The 23,393-nt window shown below is 32.4% G+C and overlaps 1 protein-coding gene across 7 annotated transcripts in view; it reads left to right on the top strand.

The window, feature by feature from the left end:
• Positions 1-23,393, top strand: part of LOC129790124 (protein turtle) — a 41,535-nt gene that overhangs the window by 11,436 nt on the left and 6,706 nt on the right. For 4 of the 7 annotated variants that reach the window (XM_055827394.1, XM_055827392.1, XM_055827396.1 and 1 more), the window contains 7 exons: positions 7,389-7,671; positions 8,903-9,144; positions 11,009-11,279; positions 11,764-12,618; positions 12,792-12,878; positions 16,735-17,148; positions 19,649-19,739. In XM_055827394.1, the coding sequence (XP_055683369.1) occupies positions 7,389-7,671; positions 8,903-9,144; positions 11,009-11,279; positions 11,764-12,618; positions 12,792-12,878; positions 16,735-17,148; positions 19,649-19,739 (2,243 nt within the window). Of the gene's footprint in view, positions 1-7,388; positions 7,672-8,902; positions 9,145-11,008; positions 11,280-11,763; positions 12,619-12,791; positions 12,879-15,726; positions 15,808-16,734; positions 17,149-19,631; positions 19,740-23,393 lie in introns of all 7 variants that reach the window. The other 3 variants (XR_008750532.1, XM_055827395.1, XM_055827397.1) reach the window with 3 other exon arrangements.

Genomic DNA, 23,393 nt, shown 5'->3' with positions numbered 1-23,393 from the left:
TATACGGAAGCCACCCGTTTCTGTCGGGGTTGCAGGGTTGGTGGATGATGATGTGCTTGTCGTAGAGAGATTAAGTGGTTTGCAAATAATCCAATGGTGTGCCTCGCAATAGAACATCCCACTTAGTTAGCTTCCGTACCTCACAATGTGAGTCATACAGCTTCTAATCCAAACTGATTTGAGATAAAGCAGAAGTGGGTGCGATGGGTGGATGTGAAAGATACTTACTGATTAAATTGCAATCAAATTAAATATGCACACATTTCGATAAATTGCCTTTAGGGAAATCTTGAGTAATACCGATTTCCTTAGTTGGTTTATTCAAATTTTATTGGTTATCCTCACCAGAAGCTCCATGTTCAATTTTATCAATTGCCATCATTGTACACTTAATTAACGAATGAAAAGTCATTTAAAGTCCGATTCTTTGGCTATTTTTTTTAAGGATTAGTAGGTACTTATGTATCTAATGACTCTGGCTAATGAACTTTTCGATAATAAAATATTTATTTTAGAAATAAAACAGTGTCACGAAAAAAGTTATGTATGCTAGTAAATACAAGATATAGGTATACATTTTTTGTGTTCCATGAAATATAAATTACAATTCAATATATTATGTTAGAGTTGCTTTAGCTACTTCATTCGCTGCCCTGCAAATTACCTCATAAATCGAAATTAATTTAAGGAAGAAGAAGCCAGAATATCATAAATACACATATACAAATATTAAAACACCGTGCAACATGCTTTTGGAACAAGTCACGAAAATAAATTATACATGGGACTGAAGTCCCCTCTGTCTACGTCATACATATATATGACTGGGCCATGGATGTTGAATGTTGAGCTATATATATGTACATTCATATATATAATACAGTAATATTGTTCATTTTATCAGAGTACAACAGGGCGACCAGGCAGCACATAGACTCATGATGTGAATATTTGATGGAGCTCTGACGCGCGGGAATTTCTGTAAAGCAACTTGATCCACCCACTTGAATACCCCACACCCCATTCACTCCGCAATCCCTCTATCAGACACATATACATTTTCATGCGCCAACCCCCGTAACAATTCCCGGTGTTGGATTGGAGAAATTCACCGAGTATACAGTGTCAAAGGCGGCAAAACCAAAAGCAACTTTCTTAAGTATATTCTCACAGCAGGGGGAGGGGGGGAGGGAGACGGAAAGAAGTGAATATGAAGCCTTCTGAGCCCTAAAATTGGTCGTTAGAAACACACATTAAGGGTTTAGTGTCCATAGGGATGGTTCGGGGCAACATTTTAACTTGTTCGAGAGCTAATAAACATTGTTGTTCGCCCCCATAAAGATGGAAATGCACTACATGCACGGATTTCGAAAATCCTATGGTTGAATGAACTCTTTTTTTTATATATTAGACGTATAGGTAGCTCTATACCTACATAATGTAGAGATTTGAAGAATTTATGTGCGAGAATCTAAATCAAATTTTCATTCCTGTTAAACATAGCAGAAAAAAGGTTCCTGGTTTTATCCTTAGGCCATTTTTTAGGAGTTCTTTGATGTAAGTTTTCACGAACTTTTCACAAACACCCCAGTGTGCTTTTGTTTAACAACCCAATAGAGCTTTTTTGCAAAAGTATAATTTAAGGTGCGGCTGCTTAAATAACAACACCATTAAATATTTATAAAAGCAATTTTTGATGATAGCCGGGTTAAAATTGGTGATGACAAGAGAATTGAGGACAAAATGACATTGTTCCCTTTTTCTTCATCCTATACATAGCCCTATGGGTGGCGAAGTGCTCACGTGTTGATGATAAAAGACTCTGCTGAACTAGGCAGAGTAGATTGTACCTTGGTACGTTTTTAAAGGATGGGTCGGGGAAGCTCTGCAAAAGTGACATCAAAATGGAAATGTGCCGTGGAAATGGAAACAAGGGAAGGAAAATTCACCTTCCTCCCTGTAGGTACCTACTATCTTCTTTAATGAGACACAAGCCATACTTTTGTTAATTACACAATGTAATTAGTATAATATTCAGCGGACAGTGACATAGTCATAAATTTGACTATTTAATGCAAGTATCACGTATATATAGCAAACCGCATAATAGGGTGATTCACCTGCAAGCCCACCTTTCTGTGGAAAATGGCTGAATTGAACTCTCCGACAGTCTTTTTGGAAAGGTATACATATTGTGAGCGCATGGCAATTGAAAGGAATGAGAAATTTTATCGCATTATGATACAGATAAACTTACAAAAGATTTTTCGCAATAATACTTTGCGAATGTACATAATAGGCCTATCTAGATGATGATAGGCGAAGAGCTATTTAGCAACGTAAATTGTTACTATTCTCGGTATACTTTCATAATCCCTATTGCAAATTCTTCTTGAAAAATGTACAAAAAATGCTTTCTTAAATTGTCGGAAAAATATTTAAATTTTCCCAAAATATTATTCGGTTTTCCATCCTACGAAACTTTAAACATTAACATTTTCAAAATTCACGAAAGAAGACTCGACGAATGGCCAGCTATAGTATCTAAATGCGACAGAATAATTCCACATGAAGGAATATATTCTTGACAGGATGATACCAAATGTGACAGTGAATATGGATTATCTATTTTCACCAAATGCAAATTTATCTGTAATACAAACTCATCGGGCAAATCCCCAAAATTTATCCTCTCTCACTGACACTCTGACGTAGAGAAACTAGATAATTACACCTGAATATCGCGTTATAAACGTCTGATTATTTAACAGAAAATATACCCCGCCCCCACCACCGTATACGATGTGCTTTTATATTTTACAACCCTTAATATGTAGGAAAAGCCCGTCTTCAAGCCATGTTCAAAAACAGAGGCATTTCTCTACTGTTAACTTTTCATTGGATTATTCTATATAAACAAAAAGTTTCCAACAAATACACCCCCTCACTGTAATACCTTTTCACCAGAATAACATCAAAGCTAGGAAGGGAGAGTTTGACGGAAGTCCACATTGAAATAAATGCTACGAGGAAGAGGAGAATTTTGTGCCGAAAAAAAGAACTTTTTGAAAATTCCTTTTAATTTCTCAAATCTATAACGTTCCCAAATAATCATAAACGCAGATTTCGTGAAAAAAAAGGGTGAAGAAAATATTGGAATAGTGCTTAAACTAAATAAAAGTACATGATGTAAGCTAATAAAGTCTCGATAGAACGGATTATATAGCCTACTTTCCATATATTTAAATTATCCCATTGGCGAAGAGTTTTGTTTAGGAAATTTCTTTATCACACTTCGGAGAGTTTCCCAACAAGACTTGTTTTATTACATTACAATCTATATGGTAGGACTATGAAATACCCCACTTTATGTAATTATTTCATTACCATCAAGCGTCTGCAAAAGAATTTTTCTTGGATCGTAAAATAGTGCTGGGAAGCAATATGATGTGCTCGTGTATATAGTAATGTTGTGATAAATATAATATAGTTGTGTATGTGGAAAGCATTATGTTGGCTCTTTTGATGGAATTATAATGTTGGAAAAGCCACACCTAGAACTTTTCCCCGAAAGTTCTAAACTTTATCATCGCGAGACTGTGAAAGCAAAAAGTTATATATATGTACATTCTCATATATATATGTACATATATAGCTGTTTTGATGTAAGAAGCTTCGAGTGTTAAGGATGGATGGCCACTTTGCGGCATTTGACCTCTTAAGCCACCCATCCTCCGAAAAAAAAAGCTAGAAAAAATTATATGGGATAATCCAATTCCAAAAATTGGGGAAAAGTCACAAAAAGACACTCATTTCCATTAAAATGCACTTCCATTATCGGAATTAATTAGCATTTTAATGTGTAAAGTTTATTTTTTAATCTCTTTAGCATGATGGTGGTGGCAGTTTCAATGAAATTTGTATATCTCTGAAACGCAAGTCTGCCTTTGACTTCTGGCCATCAGTCACAATTTTTTCAACATACATATGTACATTAAGCTAATAGATATATTGTTATTGGACAGAGTGAAGGTTCTTTTTCCTAAATTCTACAGAATAAGGAAAACGAAAAAAATAAATAAATTTTAACGCGATGTCTAACTTTAAAATTATCTAGAAAAGTTAATTCTAAAATTAAATGTTTTAAAATTCCTTCTTTAAACGAATCCATTCGTTTTTAGCTGAATTAAAAACTTTGAAAGACGTTTTTATGTACCTACAAAATATTAAGGCAAAAATTAAGGATCAAAGCAATTTTTTGAGCTTACATAGACAATATACATATCTAGCATACCTATACAGATTTTTATTGAGGGAATGTTTTTTTCCTATAAACCCTATATGCACGGAAACGGTATCTATCGTTTGGGCCCCACTCAATCACTTTATAAAATATTCAATTCTGCCGGACTGTGTCTAATGAGTTTCCGCCATAGTGTCTCCCCATTGTTCTTGTGCGGACGATATGTCCTGGTCATTGTGTGCATCTGCTGGGTTTCCCCTTATTCTACGTGTGCACAACTCATCAGTCTATCAATCAAACTCCGTTCCTGGCCAAAGTGGGTGGTCAATGTGAATGACAAGGGATGACTGGACCCTCTTTGGGAGGCATTCGTTGCTAAATCCAATAGCATTTTACCTTTTCACACTGTATGGGCTTTCAAAAGGCCTTATCACTTTCGATCTTCAAAATGATTTTCTCTCCTGCTAAGCTGTCTGACTTGGAGATATTACCTTTACGCAATTCATGCTATTACTAATCACACTTTTTGATTAATTTTTACATTTTTGAAAATATACCGAATTTTTATGCTAGACTAGGTTTTGCACCAGGAAAAAATACCAAGTTTGAGCCCAGTCTGACGAATTTCGACTTTAATCGGGACACAAAAGCTATGTCTGAAAGAAACACAGCTAAAATCAATTTGTGCAATGACTAAACGCGATTTTGACTTTATTTAATTTCATCCATATCATTGCTTTTCTGCCACGTTGGCGTGAATTTAGCGTTGTACATAATTTTTTGCGTATTTCAAAAAACTAATTTTCACGTTTATGTTGAAGAGTTGTACTGTGGATAAATAAAAAGAGGATACTTTAAATATCAATTTCGAATAAGAAAACAAATATAAGGTTAAGATATTTCAATGTTACCTCTATTTTAACTCAGATTTGCTCATTGCTTATCTTTAGTATAGTTAAATAAAATTCTTTGTTGATTCTGGGTGCAGAAAAGAAGCATAAAAAGTTTGTATTTTCATAAAATTCTAATAGATTCCGGTAAAAAAAAATAAAACTTTTAAATTTCTTGTGAGAAATTTCAATAATTTTGGTTGAAAATTAACTTTTCTAAACAAAGTCAGGTAAAAATCTCAAAAATATCTATGCATATCTGGGTTAAACAAATGACTTTAACTACTCTGGTCGATTTTTAGTTCTAAATTCTTTTTCTATGTTTCAAGCTAAAAAAAATCCTTGAAATAATTCTATTTTCCAAATAAAATAACGATAAATTATATCAATCTATGTTCAAATTGGTGCTTTGGATTTGGATAGAAATATTAGATTGACATTATTTAATAATTTACGAACTGGGCCTATATCGATTTATTTTCTTATGGTACATAGGTAGCTTAGCTATATGTATTAAAAGAAGAATGATGTATTTGGTTAACCTTTGATATTTCGTCTTCGTATTTTTATTATTTTCCCGTTTTTAACCTTTTCTACAAACAACAAGATTGAAAAGAATTTTAGATCACGAGTGATATAGATAATTAAATTGGATGAAAATATTTTTGAACATTTCCACTGGGAATAAACTCTTTTTTATTAGAGTGTGTTTTGCACATAAAAGACGTATGTATGTATAGGCAACACTGTCAATGAAATATGTTTGGGCAAATGAAAACATGATGCAATGAATAGAACTAACGTGTAGAAGCAAAACATCATTTTTGCCATCCATGTTAAATGCAGCAAGATAAAATGACTTTAGATTTTATTGCAAAAGTTTCGAACGAAAACATGATTCCATTTTATCTTTTACAAATATTACTGAATGCAATATTTTACAAATATTACATGAATGGGTCTAAGTGTCGCTACTTGTACATAGAAAACTTGTAAGGATGTTGTGTATGTTTGTGAGTTTAATTTTCTTTTTGTAAATTAATAAATTTAATTGTGACTTTCATCAATATATTGCTTTAATTGTTGGTGTTGTGTGTTAGTTACGTTTACAGGGAATTTTGTAACAAGATTCTGTGAGCTGAGAGAGATGGACAAAATGGTAAAAGTTAAAGTGGAGAAAAATTGGAGCAGAAGGTACCCCATTTTAGGGCGATAAATCTCTTTTATGAAATTCTATATCATAAGGAGATGGGGGGAATATTGCGCCAAGAGAAACGATGTATGAAGCTATACACACCACTCTATATATTTTATTATATATCTGCTATTTACCCTCCTAAATGTTATGTGGAATGAAATTGAATATATTGCAAAGTGGTGTAATGGGAAATTTTTAAATTGTTCTATGCCTTTGAATTTTCATTTTTATCATTATAAATAAAATATGAAAAATAAAATTTAAATAATACCTATAAAGAATTTTTTTTTAATATTATTTTCAGTTGAAAATACTGAAATTACGTAATATTTTTTTCATAAAATGATGTAACTTGGTTCCATCAGAATCATACATAACTATTTAATTATTTTGATACATAACGTATTTTATGCTATTGATAAATTATACTATGTAGGTACATTATGTACATATTGTACATATTTGTATTATTCAATGTGAATAGCTATTAGGGCATTTTTAGTGAAAGGGATGAGTGAATTTTAGTTTAATTACAAACCTACCCTTACAAATGAGTTGCATTTATTGCAAAATGTTCATTCGTGCCGATACGCAGGAAAGAATGAAAACCATTGAGGAATATCACAATGAACTGATTATTATGGTATGAAAGGTGAAATGAAGGGAAGTTGTACAAGTGGAATAATATAACAATATAAGCATTCATATTGAAAATAAATGTAATGTAGTATTTTCCATAAACTTTTCCATTCCAGTTGATTATGTTTTTTTTATACATATTTGCTATATATGAACTAACTGAACATGTGAGCTTTTTTCCACTCTATTGTTGCAAACTAATGTTATATATGTTGCATCAGTATATAGTTTAGTGTTTGCATTACTTCTTTTATTTGGAAAGCTATAATAAAAGAAATTTTATATATGAATATGCTCACAGAATAAATTCTAATGTATATTCTAAACTAACTAAAAATTTTCTTCTTTTTCCCTTTTGGTTTTCCCCACTCCAAATTCGCCCAACCCAATTTCCAATAAACAAATGCAAAACAAACAGGGCCAAGAAATACCGATTTACATTTGGTACGAAAACTACCCAACACACAGTGGAGAAGGCTACGAAGGACGTGTGTCACGTGTATCTCCTGATTCATCTTTTGGTGCAGCATCGCTCAACTTGACGAATATTCGTGAATCGGATCAGGGGTGGTATGAATGTAAGGTTGTTTTCCTCAATCGACCACCCAACAACAACAAGAACGGCACTTGGTTCCACTTAGATGTACATGCACCGCCGCGATTCAGCGTTACCCCCGAGGATATTATCTACGTTAACTTAGGTAAGTCGCTTGATCTACTCTTACACACTTTGCTCTAGCTTAGAGTAATTGAATCTGTTTATTTTAAATGATAAACAGTTTGTTTGTCTACACGTTTATAAGATGCAACTTCAAGTATTGGGGGTGGGTGGAAACAATATTTATTTCATATATAATTTAATTAAATTCACTGAATATAACGTGAAATATTTTAGGAAAATACACATACTTCATTTTCCCCATTTGCTCTAGGAGATAGGGTTGATTAAGTATTTTATCCCCCCGCAACGTATGTTGAAAATTAACTTTTAATCACTTTTCTCATTTACCCCACTACCACCACTCCGCTATTTTCTTTTTATCAATAACCAACAACCCCAGCGTTGTTGAATGTATTTCTTGCATGGCATATTTAATATATGGAAGGGTGCAAAGTCAGACCTTATTCGCACCCTAAATTCCCACACACTCACACACTTGGGTGGAAAGTGGAAAACTTTACCTCAAAACTATATTCGGAACGTTTTAGCAGTGTATATTATATAGAAAATCAAGTGGAGACGCCGGGTTGTGGTGGTGGTTTTGTGAAGTGGTTGAGCCGAAAATCGGGTTGAGTGATTTGTGGTTTTCAACCCCTCAACCTTAGAATGACAAATACTAATGAAGCTTCCCTCATCAAAAATGCCCAGTAAATTTGAATATTGTTCTTATCTTTTTTTGAATAAACATATTTTCTCAATTTATATCCATCAATTATAATTATATTTTATATGTTTTTTTTAACCAAACAATTTCAAATGGCATTTATACAAATATTTTTGCTTTTAATAAAATTATTAATATTTAAATTTCAAAGAATCATAGATTGGTTAATGACATATGAAAAATTTATTTACATTTCAATTAAAAGTAGGTATTTTTATTTATTTATTTATTAAAAAAAAAACAGATGGGCCACTTTGTGTTATAAATGCACATTTTTTCAGTTGAATTATCGAGTTAAATTTGCCTATTTAATATTTTAATTGAAAGGATTGAAAGCATTTTGCGGGGGAAGGCTAAATAAAAAAAATCTGATTCATAATTTGGGTACTTTTTAATGCAATATCGATGCTTTACTTGCAAATCCGTTTAAATCTTTATCCTAAAAGCGAAACTTTTGAAAATTAATATTTTAAAATTATAAATAAATTAAAGGATTAATCAGTTAGAATATTAATTGATTAAACGCCGAAATATTTATTTTTTATAGGTGATTCAATAATTCTAAATTGCCAAGCCGATGGCACACCCACACCCGAAATACTCTGGTACAAAGATGCCAACCCGGTGGAACCTTCTTCTACTGTGGGCATCTTTAACGATGGCACCGAATTGCGCATCTCAACCATCAGACACGAGGACATTGGAGACTACACCTGTATCGCTCGCAATGGTGAGGGCCAAGTCTCTCATACGGCTCGTGTTATAATAGCGGGCGGCGCTGTTATCATGGTAAAAAAATTGAATGTGTTGAGAACTACCAACTCCCAGAACTCAACCTGATTTTTGTTTGTACAAAAAAATTGCTTTTAGTAATCTATATTCTTCCGAATTATTCCGTAATTTCACAGAAAACACAATTAGTTTTTATTTTGTTTTCTATATATAATCTTTTTTGTATATAATAATGCTTTTGATTTTTCTTTCCACAATACGTATGATTTTAAACGATTTGCAATTGCCTTTTTTAAATTATATATTTTTTTTAATGTTTTCCTTGGATATTTCCATAGTTTCAAGGAAATAGCAAAACAAATTAAGATTTTACTAAAATACAGGATTAAAAGAAGAATTCTTTAACTTAAAAAGAACTTTCTTTCTTTTTATTTATTTTTTTTACTTTGTTTTAGCTTTTTGTCCTGTATACCATTGAAATATCCTTATTTCCACGAATAGAATGGTTTTTAAAATGGAAATGATGTAAAAAAAAGTATCAAGTATATTTATAACCAATGTTTGATTAATATCTCAAGTACGATAAAACAAAATATAAGTACCTACTTGCACTGATACAGCACACATATCATGTTCGGTAAATGATAAAAGGGCGGTAAAAAAAAGTTTGTGTGCTAGCAAATTAATTTTTTTACCCTGTCAAACAGAGAAAGAGATAGAAAAATGAATGATGTGAAATATAAAAAAAATAAATAATTTGAAAAAAAAATTGAGTACAAAAAAATGTGAATCGCGCTGTCCCGCTGATTCATTTCAATCATGTTCCATTAAAATTCTACATCATTTGCATAAAAACGGTTTTCCCAATCCCCGAAACATCCCTCTCACACCCTCACTCACTCTTACCCATGTTTATACTCTATTTTCCTCCACATTTTTTTTCGTTGTTATATTGTTTCCCAAGCGAAATGTGGGTGATTTTTGTTCACTACAAAATATTTATGCGTGTGAATGAAGCTTTTCATCCAACCACAATTTTCACACCAGTGTGTTTTTTGGGTTTGCTATGAGGGTCTATTCATTAGCTCAATTAAGCTAATCAAATTGGTAAATGTTATCTTTGATTTTTTTAACGCAATGCATTTTTTATTGTCTCTTTGAAAAAAAAATTGGCTCACCAATCTGTGGTTAATTTATATTCTAAAAAAAAGTATTTTTGATACTTTTCAACGAAATTTTCCAAGCAAATGTTTTAGTGAGCGATTTTGTACAAAAAAATCAAAAAGCTAATTTATTCTTGGATTTAATTATATATTTTGTTAATCCAATTAAAATGGCATGATTGACTTTATTTCAGTAAATTTTTTTTCAAATTGTTTTAATTGACTTTCAGAACAACTATTATCCAGTTTAGAATAGAACAACAAAAAAAAACGGAATTTGTGAATAGATGCATTGCACATATCGTGTAATCAATAGAATAAAATAATACCCACTGCTCTATTCTGTACATAGACAGATTTAAATAACAAGAGGTGTCTTTTACATCATTTTTGTATGTTTTTTCATTCAATTTTTTTCACGATTTTTCTATTTTTTTATACACATTTTTTTACACCATATACTCATCCTTTTCACAAAATTCATTTTTTGCATCCCTCTCGTACCCCATTATCAATCACATAAAACAGAAATATACAGCAATTAATTGGCATTTTGTTCGCATAGTGAGCTTTTCCCATATTTTTTTACCTGGTATGTAACCTCCATGAAGGAATTCCTTTTTGGGGGGTGGAAACTCGGAAAAGAGAAAAGCTCACAATGGGGATTTCCAGACACAGAAAAATACATAAATACACATACACTGTAATACAAATATAATTGGATGCATAAAGTACTTGTAATGGATTCCTTCTTTCAGGTGCCGCCCACAAATCAAACAAAGTTGGAGGGCGAAAAAGCTCAATTCACTTGCGAGGCTAAAGCTATGCCCGGCAATGTGACTGTCCGGTGGTATCGGGAGGGTATTTCAGTCCAAGAGGTCGTAGATCTCGAAACGCGCGTCATTATTCGTAAAGATGGTTCATTAATTATCAATCCAGTCAGCGCAGATGATTCTGGACTGTACTTGTGTGAGGTGTCCAATGGGATTGGCGATCCGCAGAGCGCTTCGGCCTATTTGAATGTTGAATGTGAGTACTTTTTTTCTATTTACATTTATATATTAAAATAAAATGTTTAATGTTTAATGAGGAATTTGAAGAAAAAAAAAAAGTGAAAGATTTTCACATTAGATTAAATCGCGATGAAATTAACCCCTTCGTTCTCGCCCCTAAGTCCGCAAAGGAAATCTTTTAAAATATAATAAGAAAAATTTTATATATATGCAAAAAAAACTTTCATTGTTCCTCTGGAAAATACAAAAAAAATTCTGTATAGTGAAATGTTGAAAGAATTGAACAAATAATTAGAAAATTTCTTATAATAAAATCGAATTTCATCTATGTACCTTTTTTAACTGACTGAAAAATCTAATAACCATTGAAAAATCTCAAAGCTCAAACTAAAAAAAATAGCAAAATTGTCAACAATGCATCTGCAACAAAGTCTCTATAACAAAATCACTTAAAAAGGCTCAAAAGTCACTTGTGGGTTTCCTTACCTCTTCCCCCGCAGATCCTGCCAAAGTGACCTTCACTCCAACTATACAATATCTACCCTTTCGATTAGCTGGCGTCATACAGTGCTATATAAAAGCAAATCCTCCCCTACAATATGTAACATGGACCAAAGACAAGAGGTTGCTGGAACCTTATCAAACGCGAGACATTGTTGTGATGAACAATGGATCTCTCTTATTTACACGTGTCAATCAAAATCATCAGGGAAGATATACATGTACACCATATAATGCTCAGGGTACGCAGGGCTCATCGGGGCCCATGGAAGTGCTCGTGCGAAAGCCACCTGTGTTTACGGTGGAGCCCGAGCCGATGTACCAACGTAAGGTGGGTGAAACGGTGGAGATGCACTGTGATGCTCTAGAGGCGGAAGGTACGCAAAAGCCCAATATTCAGTGGCAGAGGCGCGATGGGACACCGCTACAGCGAAATCGGGTTAAAGCAAATAGTGGGAATATCACGATTGAAAATTTGAGAAGGTCAGACTTTGGGTACTATCAGTGTGTAGCTTCGAATGAGGTGGCGACAATTGTTTCGGCAACACAACTCGTCATTGAGGGTACACAGCCACATGCACCCTACAACATTACGGGCACAGCTACGGAATTTTCCGTAACAATTTCATGGATGCCCGGGTACAGTGGTGGCCCGGACTACAAGCAGGACTACACAATTTGGTATCGCGAAGGTGGGGTTTCGGACTGGCAGACAATCCCAGTAACCCCATCCGGAAGCACCCAGGTCACAGTCAATCGTCTATCTCCTGGTACAACGTACGAATTCCAGGTGGTTGGGAAGAACGCTCTGGGTGATGGCATGATGAGCAAAATTATGACGATACGTACTCTTGGTAAGTTCTCTTCGTTCTTTTATCTTTATAGTTTTTCCTTTTTATTGCCCCAAAAAAAAAGAGCTTCATCGAGAGAATATCTCTACTATTACTTACCACCCCAACACTGATTGTGTAATACTGATACCCCTATCAACTAACATTGTCTCTGGACACATACAATCCCCATTTAGACGTGAATGCGGCAAAAAAAGTGATTCAGACAACTACTCCGGCTCCAGTGAATGAAAATGAATTCGTTCATGCATCCGATGATCTCGGTAAGATCACCATCATCTGAGAGAATCCCCAACGCATTATTTTGGCTATTAGAGCCATTTAGTGTCTTTCCTTTTTTGTCCAAAAACATTTTTTTTGTTACCTGTTTTATTTACAAATCACACGAAAGAATGCTTCACGCATTATCAAACCACCTTCGCTATATATTATTTTTCTCGATAATTTCTCACTGTTCCCCTTTCTAAATATTTTCTACATTTAACACAATTTGTATGTGAAACATTTCACACACTCACATTATCACATAGCTTTTGCTTTTTATTTATACACATTTTATTCATAAAAAAAGAATTTTATTATATTTGAAAAGTAAAATTATGAATTGCGCTTGAAAAATCAATATAGAAATAATTTTATTATTCTATCTATTTTATTATTGCTTTTTTCTCTTAAATATTTGCAAATGTATCTTTCTGAATTTTGAAAAAAAAAAAATGTTTCATCGTTTAACACTCGGAGGACTTTACTGGTAATTGCTACCAATTGGAACCTTAAAATCATCACAGAATAAAATCTATTGGACTTATCTCGATGAATTTAGCATCTATGTGTAGGGAATTTTAATTACTTAAGATAGCAGAAAGAAAATCTCGAGAAAAGTCTTTTCTTTGGAAGATAACTGAGGTCAAAGTCAGAATCCAACGCGGAGGATCAAATTGGTAATAACTACCAGTCAAAATCTCATACATTTTTCCATTGTTTTGAGGTTATGTTTCCCCATATTTTCCAAATAAAGTACTCTTGTTCACTTTTCCTCGGTGAAAATAAATTAATGTGGACTAATTTTATTGCCGGAAGTGATTAAAAAGTTACTTGAAGAATCAAAGTTTGTGATGATTTAGGCGCAATAATAAATGATGTAAAATTGTAGCTAAAAAGTCGTTTGAATTGGCAATTTTGCACCGATTCGACGCAATTTTTTTTCAGTGACGATTTTCTCAATTAAATATTTAGTAATTAGGTGCAGGAATGCTTGAAGGACATTAAGAATTAGTCAAACTTTCGATCCTCCTTCAATAAACTGATAAATAATTAATTATTGAGCATATTTTATCAGCTGGTAGTTATTACCAATTTGATCCTCCACGTTGTGCCAAATGTTGGGTCCTCCAAGTGTTAAATAAAAAAGCCTGAATTTCATGAAATTTTAAGAGACGTTTAGACACTCAAACATCCTTCCTGGCTACGTCCCTGATATCATAAATGCAAAATATGTTCCTACCTATGGCAGAAATGGGTTAAGATATTAAGATCATTAATAAAAAGAATGTTTTTATTGATATTATTTTTTAAAAAAATATAATGTTTTTAAAGCTTTTTAGTGTTTTCACAAACTTTCTTAAAAGAAAATGAAATTCTTGCATAAATTATATAAATATATTTTGCTTTCCTTATTGTTAAAGGTATTTGATCATATTTTAGCAAACAAATTTTCCCTATTTGTACCTCAAATGCATTTAACCTTAATATGTTGGATATTAAATGTTTTAGTTCATTCATTATTCTCCATTTTAAAAGTAATTGCGAAACTTCGTGACTTCACAGAGTTTTGTGAGTCTTGAAAAATTTTCTCTTAAAAGTAATACCCCCATTTTGGGTGCTTCTTCTCGCCCCCACCCCCGGTCTCCACCTCAAAATGCACTTTAAATATTCTTTTCCCTCAGTTTCTTTCTCTAATGCTGAAACAATTTTCCGTGATATTCTCTTTCCGGTGCACTTTCTCAATGTATTTCCTTTATTTCTGTTTTATGTCCTGCGGGATGCGAAGTTTTTCTTCCTGGAAAATAGGATAAGCTCCTCTCTCCTGGCAGAATGCGAACTATTGGAATTTTATGTGTATTTTTCCATGGAAGTTTTCTTAAGAAATTTGTTCAATGAAATAATGAAATATTCTACACACTTTGAAAATCTTTTCCCGACTTTGTGCACACATACTAAGATGTTTTTCCTAAATGCAAAAGATTCGATAGACTTTCTATACATAGTGTGTGTACTATATGTAGGTTCCTGTATATATAAGTTAAGGGTTGGTGTATTTCATATTTTGGGGATTTTGTGATGCGTGTGTTGGCGAATCGATGGATTTATGAGGATTGAGGGGTTCCCTTCTCTTCACGGGATGGTCGAAAATGTGTGAGAAGGCAGGAAAGTTACGCACTGGTTAGTATTTTCGATAAATGACTGTCATTAATTCGAGTCAGAGAGGGTGAATGGTGTGGATATAAGAAGTAAGTTTCTCACACCAAACACATCCATTGCTAATGAGTTTTCCACTTCATTTGCCCGCGACGACTTGGCAAGTTAATTTCCTTGTCGACGAGATGCTCATTCCTTCAGTCACTGACACTTTGTCCGGTACTGTGCGGATATGGAGCATAAGGATGGGGGGTGGATAACTTCCACATTGCCTTTTCCAACTCTATATATTTTTGTGTTAATATAGTTTTTCGACCAACTTCTTAAAATAAATAACTTTCTTTAAGCACTTGAAGATTTATTTTTTAACGAAGATTTAGGATTTTTATTCGATTAAACTCTTATATAATTTTGCCATTTGGGATGTCTCTTCTCTGTTTATGGGAAGATCCATCTTGTTTCTTACATTAAAAAAAGGAAACTGTCACATTCACTGCTTTTGTCCAACAACTTCTTGTTCTATGTACATACAATCACAGGTTTACCAGAAAATTGTTTTCGTTTATTTACTCACAGCATCTCTCATCTACCTGTTTGTTTTAATTTCTCTCTCGACATTGCTCACAAACATTTCTTATTTTTTTGCACCACTTTTTTTCCACCATATTTTTTCCATTTAACTTTCCGTTGCAGATGTATTAAGTTATAGAAATATTCTATTTCCGACCGATTCCACCGGATCCACATACTTTCCCCCGGTGTTTCGTCCCAAAGGTACACAATACACAAAACACGATTTAAAAAAAAGAAAAGAGAAGTGGAAAGAGAAAAAAAAGAGCACAAAAGTGGAAATATGTATATTCACAAAACCTCCTCTTTGGTGACTCTTTTATTCACGTTTCTACTCTCTTTACTAACACTTGACTATTTTGTGTTTTTACCTGTGATTTTTTTTTACTCATAGTGTTGCATTTTGGTCAATATTTAATTTTTTTTTGCTTATCATAGAGAAAATTTTGGCAATTTTTACCTCAATTCAATACATTTTCACGTATGAAAGTATGTATATTTTTTTTTTGTTGCTCGGCTGTGCAATAATTTTTTGTTCTTAAGATTTTCATGGAAATGCAGAACTTTTGGAATATTTTATAATTTTGTTGTTGTGTGCAGGAATGTTGTGAAAAATTATCTCATTTTTTTACAAATAATTCTTCCTCTTTTTTCAGGGAGGGGTATAAAATTCTTAAAAGTGGTGTATTAACCTGAGTGGTGCTCTTCTCTCATCAATTTTACTTTGTTAAATTTGAATGCATAAAAATGGCATTTAAGATTTTCTTTTCACAAAAGTCGAATAGATTCGGTTACGGGAAGACTTTTTTGAACTTATGTTAAATTTCAAGAAATTTGGTTAAGAATTAACTGTTCTAAACAGACTGGAAGTTAAGCTTTCTGAAAATTTTTGTGCAAATCTGAATTAATATTTTTAATTGAAATATCAAAATAAATTAAAAAATTGAAGTCTATAGCTTACTTACACCACTTTTAACCTTTTTCTCCCTCTCCTTTGATAAAAGCTTTAAAGCAAGAGGGTTTTTTTTGTGAGTGATAAAAAAAATTGTAAATACATTTTTCCCAGCAATAGAAAATAACTTATTTCTCAACAGAAACCTTTTCATTTTTTTTCTTTCCATTAATGTATAGGCCCAAAACCTGGTGTACCCCGCAATTTAACCGTAACCGAAGTTTCAAATGGTTTTCTCATCACGTGGCAAACACCATTGGAACGTGCACATCTTATCCAATTCTACACGATAAAGTATCGCACTGATGCCCAGTGGAAGACCCTCAATCGCGGTCAGATTCGCCCAGAGGACACATCGTACCTGGTGAAGAATCTTGTTGGTGGGCGCACGTACTATTTCCGGGTACTGGCTAACTCTCTCAAGAGTTACGAATCCAGTGAGGAGGTTAAATTCCCGGTACCAGCTCGAGTCAAGCACAAAGCAATTACGGCTGGCGTCGTTGGTGGAATATTGTTCTTTATAGTCGCTATCATTCTATCTATTTGTGCTGTAAAAATATGTAACAAGCGAAAACGACGAAAACAGGAAAAAGGTGAGAGAGATATTTTCTAAATTGGTCACAATGGCGCCCGAAAATCGAAGGTGTAGAGAAGACAAACAGTTTTTGACACTGCGTGTGGTTTTAACACCTCATTTTCTAACCCCCCTCTTGTGTTTCTTTTGCGTTATACGTAACCACTAACGACATTTTTTTCTTTCAATTTACTACTAATTTCTTTTTTACGTGGTAAATTGGGCCATTTTTTTCTGTTTATTTCTACCAGTATCTTGGAGTATTAATCAAAATTCACGCCTCTAAATTGATCTCACTCCCCCACAGTGCACACAGCAATTAATGTGCTCAAAAATTATTCAATCATTTATTAAATTGATGTGCAAATATTCACGGATATAGGCATATCAGTATATAAAATTTTCATACAAATTGATTTTCAAATAACTTCAATGATTTATCTATTGTGTTCTGTCTGAGTTTTTGCGGGGGGGGGGGGGAGAAATTTAATTTTTACCCTCAATTAGTTTTACACTGAATTTGTTAAATTTTGCCATTTTGATTTTAACTTTATGATTTGACTATGTTCCACAAATCATATTTTATTAATTTATAATTTGATTAAATTCATTATCCTATATCATTAATACTTATTACATTGCAATATTACAAAAATTACCGAAATTTGACAATAAATTTTACAATTTTGACGGAAACAAATTATGACAAAATTTCCGTATATTACATAATTATTATTTGAAAGATTTTCTATTCATTTATATACAGTATTTGTGTGTTTCTACAACAATAATAATAATTGCAATAAACGTATTATCTGCCACTTAAGTAATACCTAAACTACAGGCGTCAGATAATTAATTACAAATTTGGTATATAATAGAAAAAAAAAGAAACAGACTTTATAAGAAGACATAAGTTTTTACGGTGATTCTGCACTGGAGTTTACTTGTCCAATTTACCTTTCTTACATAACTTTTTAACATAGCAAAGATAATTAGTTAAATTTTTCTTCTGCAAATTAAAGAATTTAGCTATTCAGGTTACAACAAATTTTTTTTTTCTAAATGATTTTTTGTAAGAAAAAATATGAAAAAGACGTTTATCGAATTTGAATTGTTACCTGTTATGTAGTTCTTTCTACAATTTAGCAAAGATAAATTCATACGAACCACATATATGGTTGTTTGTATTTTATTCAGTGAATGCGCAGTGTTTCAAAATTTTGGATAAATTTCTCACAAAGTAAATTAAAACAATGAAGGTACAAGAGGTAGGAATAGGGGTAGGATAGAGTTGGTGCAATAAAAAGGGAGGTATTTTGGGCACTTTTGAAACTCCCGGCAGAATCACCACACAAACAAATAGTATCACAGCGAGATAAGAACAATCTTCCAGTGCTTGGTGAGCACATTATGGTGGCACGAAAGCCACATTGTGCAATGTCGAGCTGAAGACACTTTCGACAAAAGCTACGGACTTTACTTGTAAAATGTGCAATGTATGATTCTTTTAATAATGCCTTCCTACAAAATTTGACATAATGTAAGAGGCAGCAGGTAAAACAAAAATGTAGCGTTGTTACTAGAAAAATTAGCACTTTTTATTAGATTTTTTTAGATTGTTTTATATTTTTGCTTATCACTGTCCCTAAATGCACGTCTTCTCCTGTTCTTCATTTTCTCTAAGAATCCTTTTTGCCACATTACTCCAACAAATTCGTATTCTGCATGCAATATTGCTAAAATTACTAATTTTTAAAATTTTGACATTACGTGGTAAAAAGGATTTAATATTCAGTCCTATTCAGCGAACAAGAAATCCTTGAAATCTTTGAAATTTGTTTATAAATTTCAACAATTTCAAGGATTTTTTGTTCGCAGAATAAGACTAATTATTTCTATTTAGAATTAGCTTTCTAGAATTAGTTTTAGAACAATTTTTATATATAAGTATATTTTTATATCAAACAATCATATTTTATTTCATTCCATTCTTTCTCATTATGTTCAATAATTTATTTTACGACATATTTTTACATCAAAAGAAGGTCATTTTATATATAAATGGTACGTTGTGTACGTGTAACTTTTTTAATGTTGCTCATTTATGTCTTTGTTATGTTATTTCATCTACCATTTTTTTTAGTGTTGTTTACGCATTTTTATTCACTTTTTCCCCCTTTTTTCGGTTAATGAAAACCACCATCATACACCTTGGTGAGTGGGCCGCTAATTTATTGCTAACTTCTTATCAAGCAGCCGCTATCCTTTATATATATACAAGAAAACAGTATTTTTTCTCCACTTCATAAAAGAAAAATGCTTTCAGAGTTTGGATGGATATGAAAAAGATAAAAAAAAATAATAATTAAAATATGATTGTGAGTTTCTAATAAGATTATTTTGTCAATATATTGTGTCTCTTTTCTTTTGTGCAGAAGAAGAGATATTTCTATATATATAAAGGGGGGATGGGCTCACTACAACCCCAAGTAATTGTAGAAATTATTCGATTGCAGCATACAACATGGTAGCTTGTAGGGTAACGGATGCTCAATATAGAAAACAAAGATCTGGCTCCAGTGGCCCTAGTCAAGTGCCTTTGAGAAAGTGAGTATTTTTGAAAATTTTACATTAAAAAAAGTAACATATTTACTACCCATGAAATATACGAGTGAGCATAAATTATGTTTTTCTTGAGGAAAATTGTAAAAGAAAGTAAAATACATTTAAAATTTTCCTTAAAAAATCTTAATTTTTGCTCACTCAGAACCATAAAATCACTCATAAAAAATTAATTAATTAATGCAATAAATTAAATAGCCCATTGAACGATTGGAAATTAAAAAAATAATTAATTGAATTGTCAATGTGATACTTAAAAGTATGCAGAAATGCTCTTTTCTTTTCAATCAACCAGAAAATTGATTATTTTGAACGCCATCACGCGCATTCATCATCAAATTTGATGTTTCTGGCATTCCTCTATAAGCCATCAAGTTAAAAATCAATACGTAATCCCTGCAATTTATTTTTCAAAAAAAAGAAGAGAGAATAAAAGGTTCACTATAAGGGTTTCACTTGCAGAGGTAAAATGAGAATTTTTATTTTAATTATTGCAAAATATTTCTCATTTCACAAATGCGCTCAAAGAGGAAACCAAATGGAGGGGAATCTAGGAATTTAATGGTTTTAAATTAATTGGTTGAAAAATGTAATTTTTCTCTCTCGTCCGACAAAATTATAATACACAAACGGGCGTCGGGGGATGCTTTGTATGGAAAGCTGCGGAGAGGAGCTTTCCATCGAATCACGATGATCGGGATAACAAATGATGTTGCTGATGCAATTACTGCACAACATTTATTATTTATTCCCAAAGTGAATTATTAAAAGCGTCATGCATGACCGAGTTTTAGTACACTGAAGCTCCAAACATTTAGAACAATTCGTGCGGAAAACAAATAAATTGTTAGTAAATTCAATTTTAATACATTAAATTCTGATAACGAATCTCGTTAAAGATCCTGTGAAAATAATGATGTTATAGATATATTTTCAATGCTATATACTATATAACATATTTATATTGGCGAGTTTGCATAAAGTTTCGCATGAAGCACAAAAAAAACTATTAGAATACTGCAGAAAAGCTTTCTCATGTGCAGAAAAGTTTCCATATATGAGGGTTCAATTGAAACTTTGTGTACCATTTGTAATACTTTTGAAAAAATATTTTCATGGTTTATTTTTTCTCTCTCCTCTCTTGTGCTTTCTCTATCGACAAATTCCTTTTGTTGCATGGCCGGATCCATTGAAATGGGATACCATTTATCCGTGTGTTGCAAAACAATATTGTTTGCACTGTGAAAAAACGAATAACAAAATTTCATTGAACAAAAAAAACGATCTTTTTACACGAAACAACAACAAGGATAAAAGGTGAGCATTTTATTTTGCTCCTTGAAAATGCTAAAAATAATAATATCTGTTTTAATTTTTTTAAGTGTTTGATTTTATTTTTTCTACTATTCATTATTTTAATAGCTCCGTATGCCTTTATTTTGTTACCTACATAATATTATATATTTTTTTAAGTAGATATATATTGCTATATACAAACTTATTGTTCAAAAGCACCCCCAAAGCAAATTAAAATCGGCACCCCCACTGTACGTGGTGATGAAATAAAAGTGGTAATTCATTCTTTTTATTTCTTTGGGGGGTCTTTGGGTGATTTTCTGTTTGTTCCAAGTGAATACCTAAATGAATTGTACGTGGAAAAAAGGAAGAAAAAGAAAAGAATTGTTCCCAAAAAAAAAGGTTCATGAATCATGTGAAATTTGAAGGGGAATGTGGCTCTGATTGTGCGAATAAGTGTTCGCCCGTGAAATGACCAATGTGTCGGGGTGAAATGTACTTGCCAAATAAGCTGGATATTTTAGGGGAGTCAATGTGTCCTTTGTGTTCAGAGTAAATAGTAATATGTCTATGTATTCGCCATTCTAATTATGCCATGCTGCTGGTGAAATGCTTCTGAAATTTCAAAGTTAAATTAAAGAGGTGCATCAAATAAGCTTGCACCTATTGCGTTTCACATGGATAGGTATAATTTTGTATTAATGCGGAATATTAGCTTAAGCCCTTTCAATAGGGAAAAGATTATTTGAGCAATATGAATAATACTTTTAGATTTAAAGAATTAATGGTGCAATTACGTTGAAATCTGGGAAAAAAATCAGGATTCTATTTTTTTTTAAAAGAAAAGAAAATGTGGTAAAAATATCGACAATAAAAGAGAAAAAAATAGAAACCACTAAAGTCAAAATGAGAGATTAATAACAAGAAATTTGTTAAAGAAAAATGTCAAAATCTTGATTTCTTCCAAAATTTCAGCGGAATAGCACCATAAAGGAGTTTACAAAGAATATTTCAGCCAGTTTTAGAGTGTAAAATTTCCCTGAGATTTTTCCCTTCAAAAGAAACCCCTGAATCCATCGTCGTAAAAAAAAATCATTGAGATACTGCACAAAGGGAAGCTGAAAATAGATATCAAACCCCCCAGGGGCAGTGAGACACAGCCTGGATGCTCCTTTATTAAGCTTGTCTGTAAATGACTCAAATTTTCCTATACAATTTGTTTCTTCTAACATTTTCACAGCATTATGATTAATTAATGCTCAGTTTTTTTTTCATGAAATCTTTATTATTTTTCATATTTTTTTTTCTTTAGTATGGCTTTCTATTTTTATGTTCTTTTGAAATGATATTTTATACGAATTTCGTTTTTTATGGATTCAATATTTTTGCGTATTAATTATAACTTTACGGTGATATTAAAGTTTTGTTTTTAAAATTAGATGATAGAAAAACAAGACAAAATATTTTTTTTTATAGAGTTAGTTGCTATATTTCATCTGCGGCGATCGCGGCGATAGAACTTGCGGGGAAAAGTGATGGTAAATTAAAACACGATACTACACCAAATATGAATTTCTTCTCTTGCAAATTCTATTTTCTGCCTTTGGTGTTTTTCTCACTTCTTTTTTGTCAAACATTTCGCTCTACCTTCGCAATGATACAACCTGGTGAAGAGTCCGCATCCCTCATCTTTTTTTTTGGCATAGACAGAAAAAGGGGGACAGGAGATGGGCAGAAAAAAATGAAAGTGAGACAGTGTTTTGTAGAGTTTTGAGGGGTTGGTTTTGTGTGCAGCAAAGTTTTTTAATTAAAAAAGTTCTTGGAGAATTGTTCTTTTTTTTGTTTTTCACACAACGTCGCAGCGTTAATTTATAAGTATATGGGAATGGGAAAATGATTCTGTCTCGCACTTCGGTTATGGCGATTTAATTGGGAAAATTGCTAAAGTGTCGTTAAAAATACGAAAGAAGACACTTTATGGCGGAAAATTGCTGTATTTTCCTCTAGACGCAACAATAACCATCTCAAGTTTCATAATTTTATATATGTAGGTATGTTCATTGGATGGAATTACCTACATTCTATCTACCTGGGCTTATTGCATTCAGTCGCCTCCACGTAGAAGCTAAAAACTTGATAATTCGAGATTCTTTATACTTTTTTTTTATGCTCAAGTATTTTCTTTTACAAAATATGTCTAGATGAAATCTGAATAAATTACATAATTTTCTTTAATTAAATATTAACCTATAATTTGTAAAAAAAAAAATATGTAGGGAAAATTCAATTTTCGACGAATATCCCACATAGAATTTCCCAACCCTATTAATTAAATTTAAATTA

This window comes from Lutzomyia longipalpis, chromosome 2 (assembly GCF_024334085.1).
Source record: "Lutzomyia longipalpis isolate SR_M1_2022 chromosome 2, ASM2433408v1".
NCBI classification, from domain to species: domain Eukaryota; kingdom Metazoa; phylum Arthropoda; class Insecta; order Diptera; family Psychodidae; genus Lutzomyia; species Lutzomyia longipalpis.
Note: the sequence above shows the minus strand (reverse complement) of the source record. Positions and strands in the feature narration are given on the sequence as shown.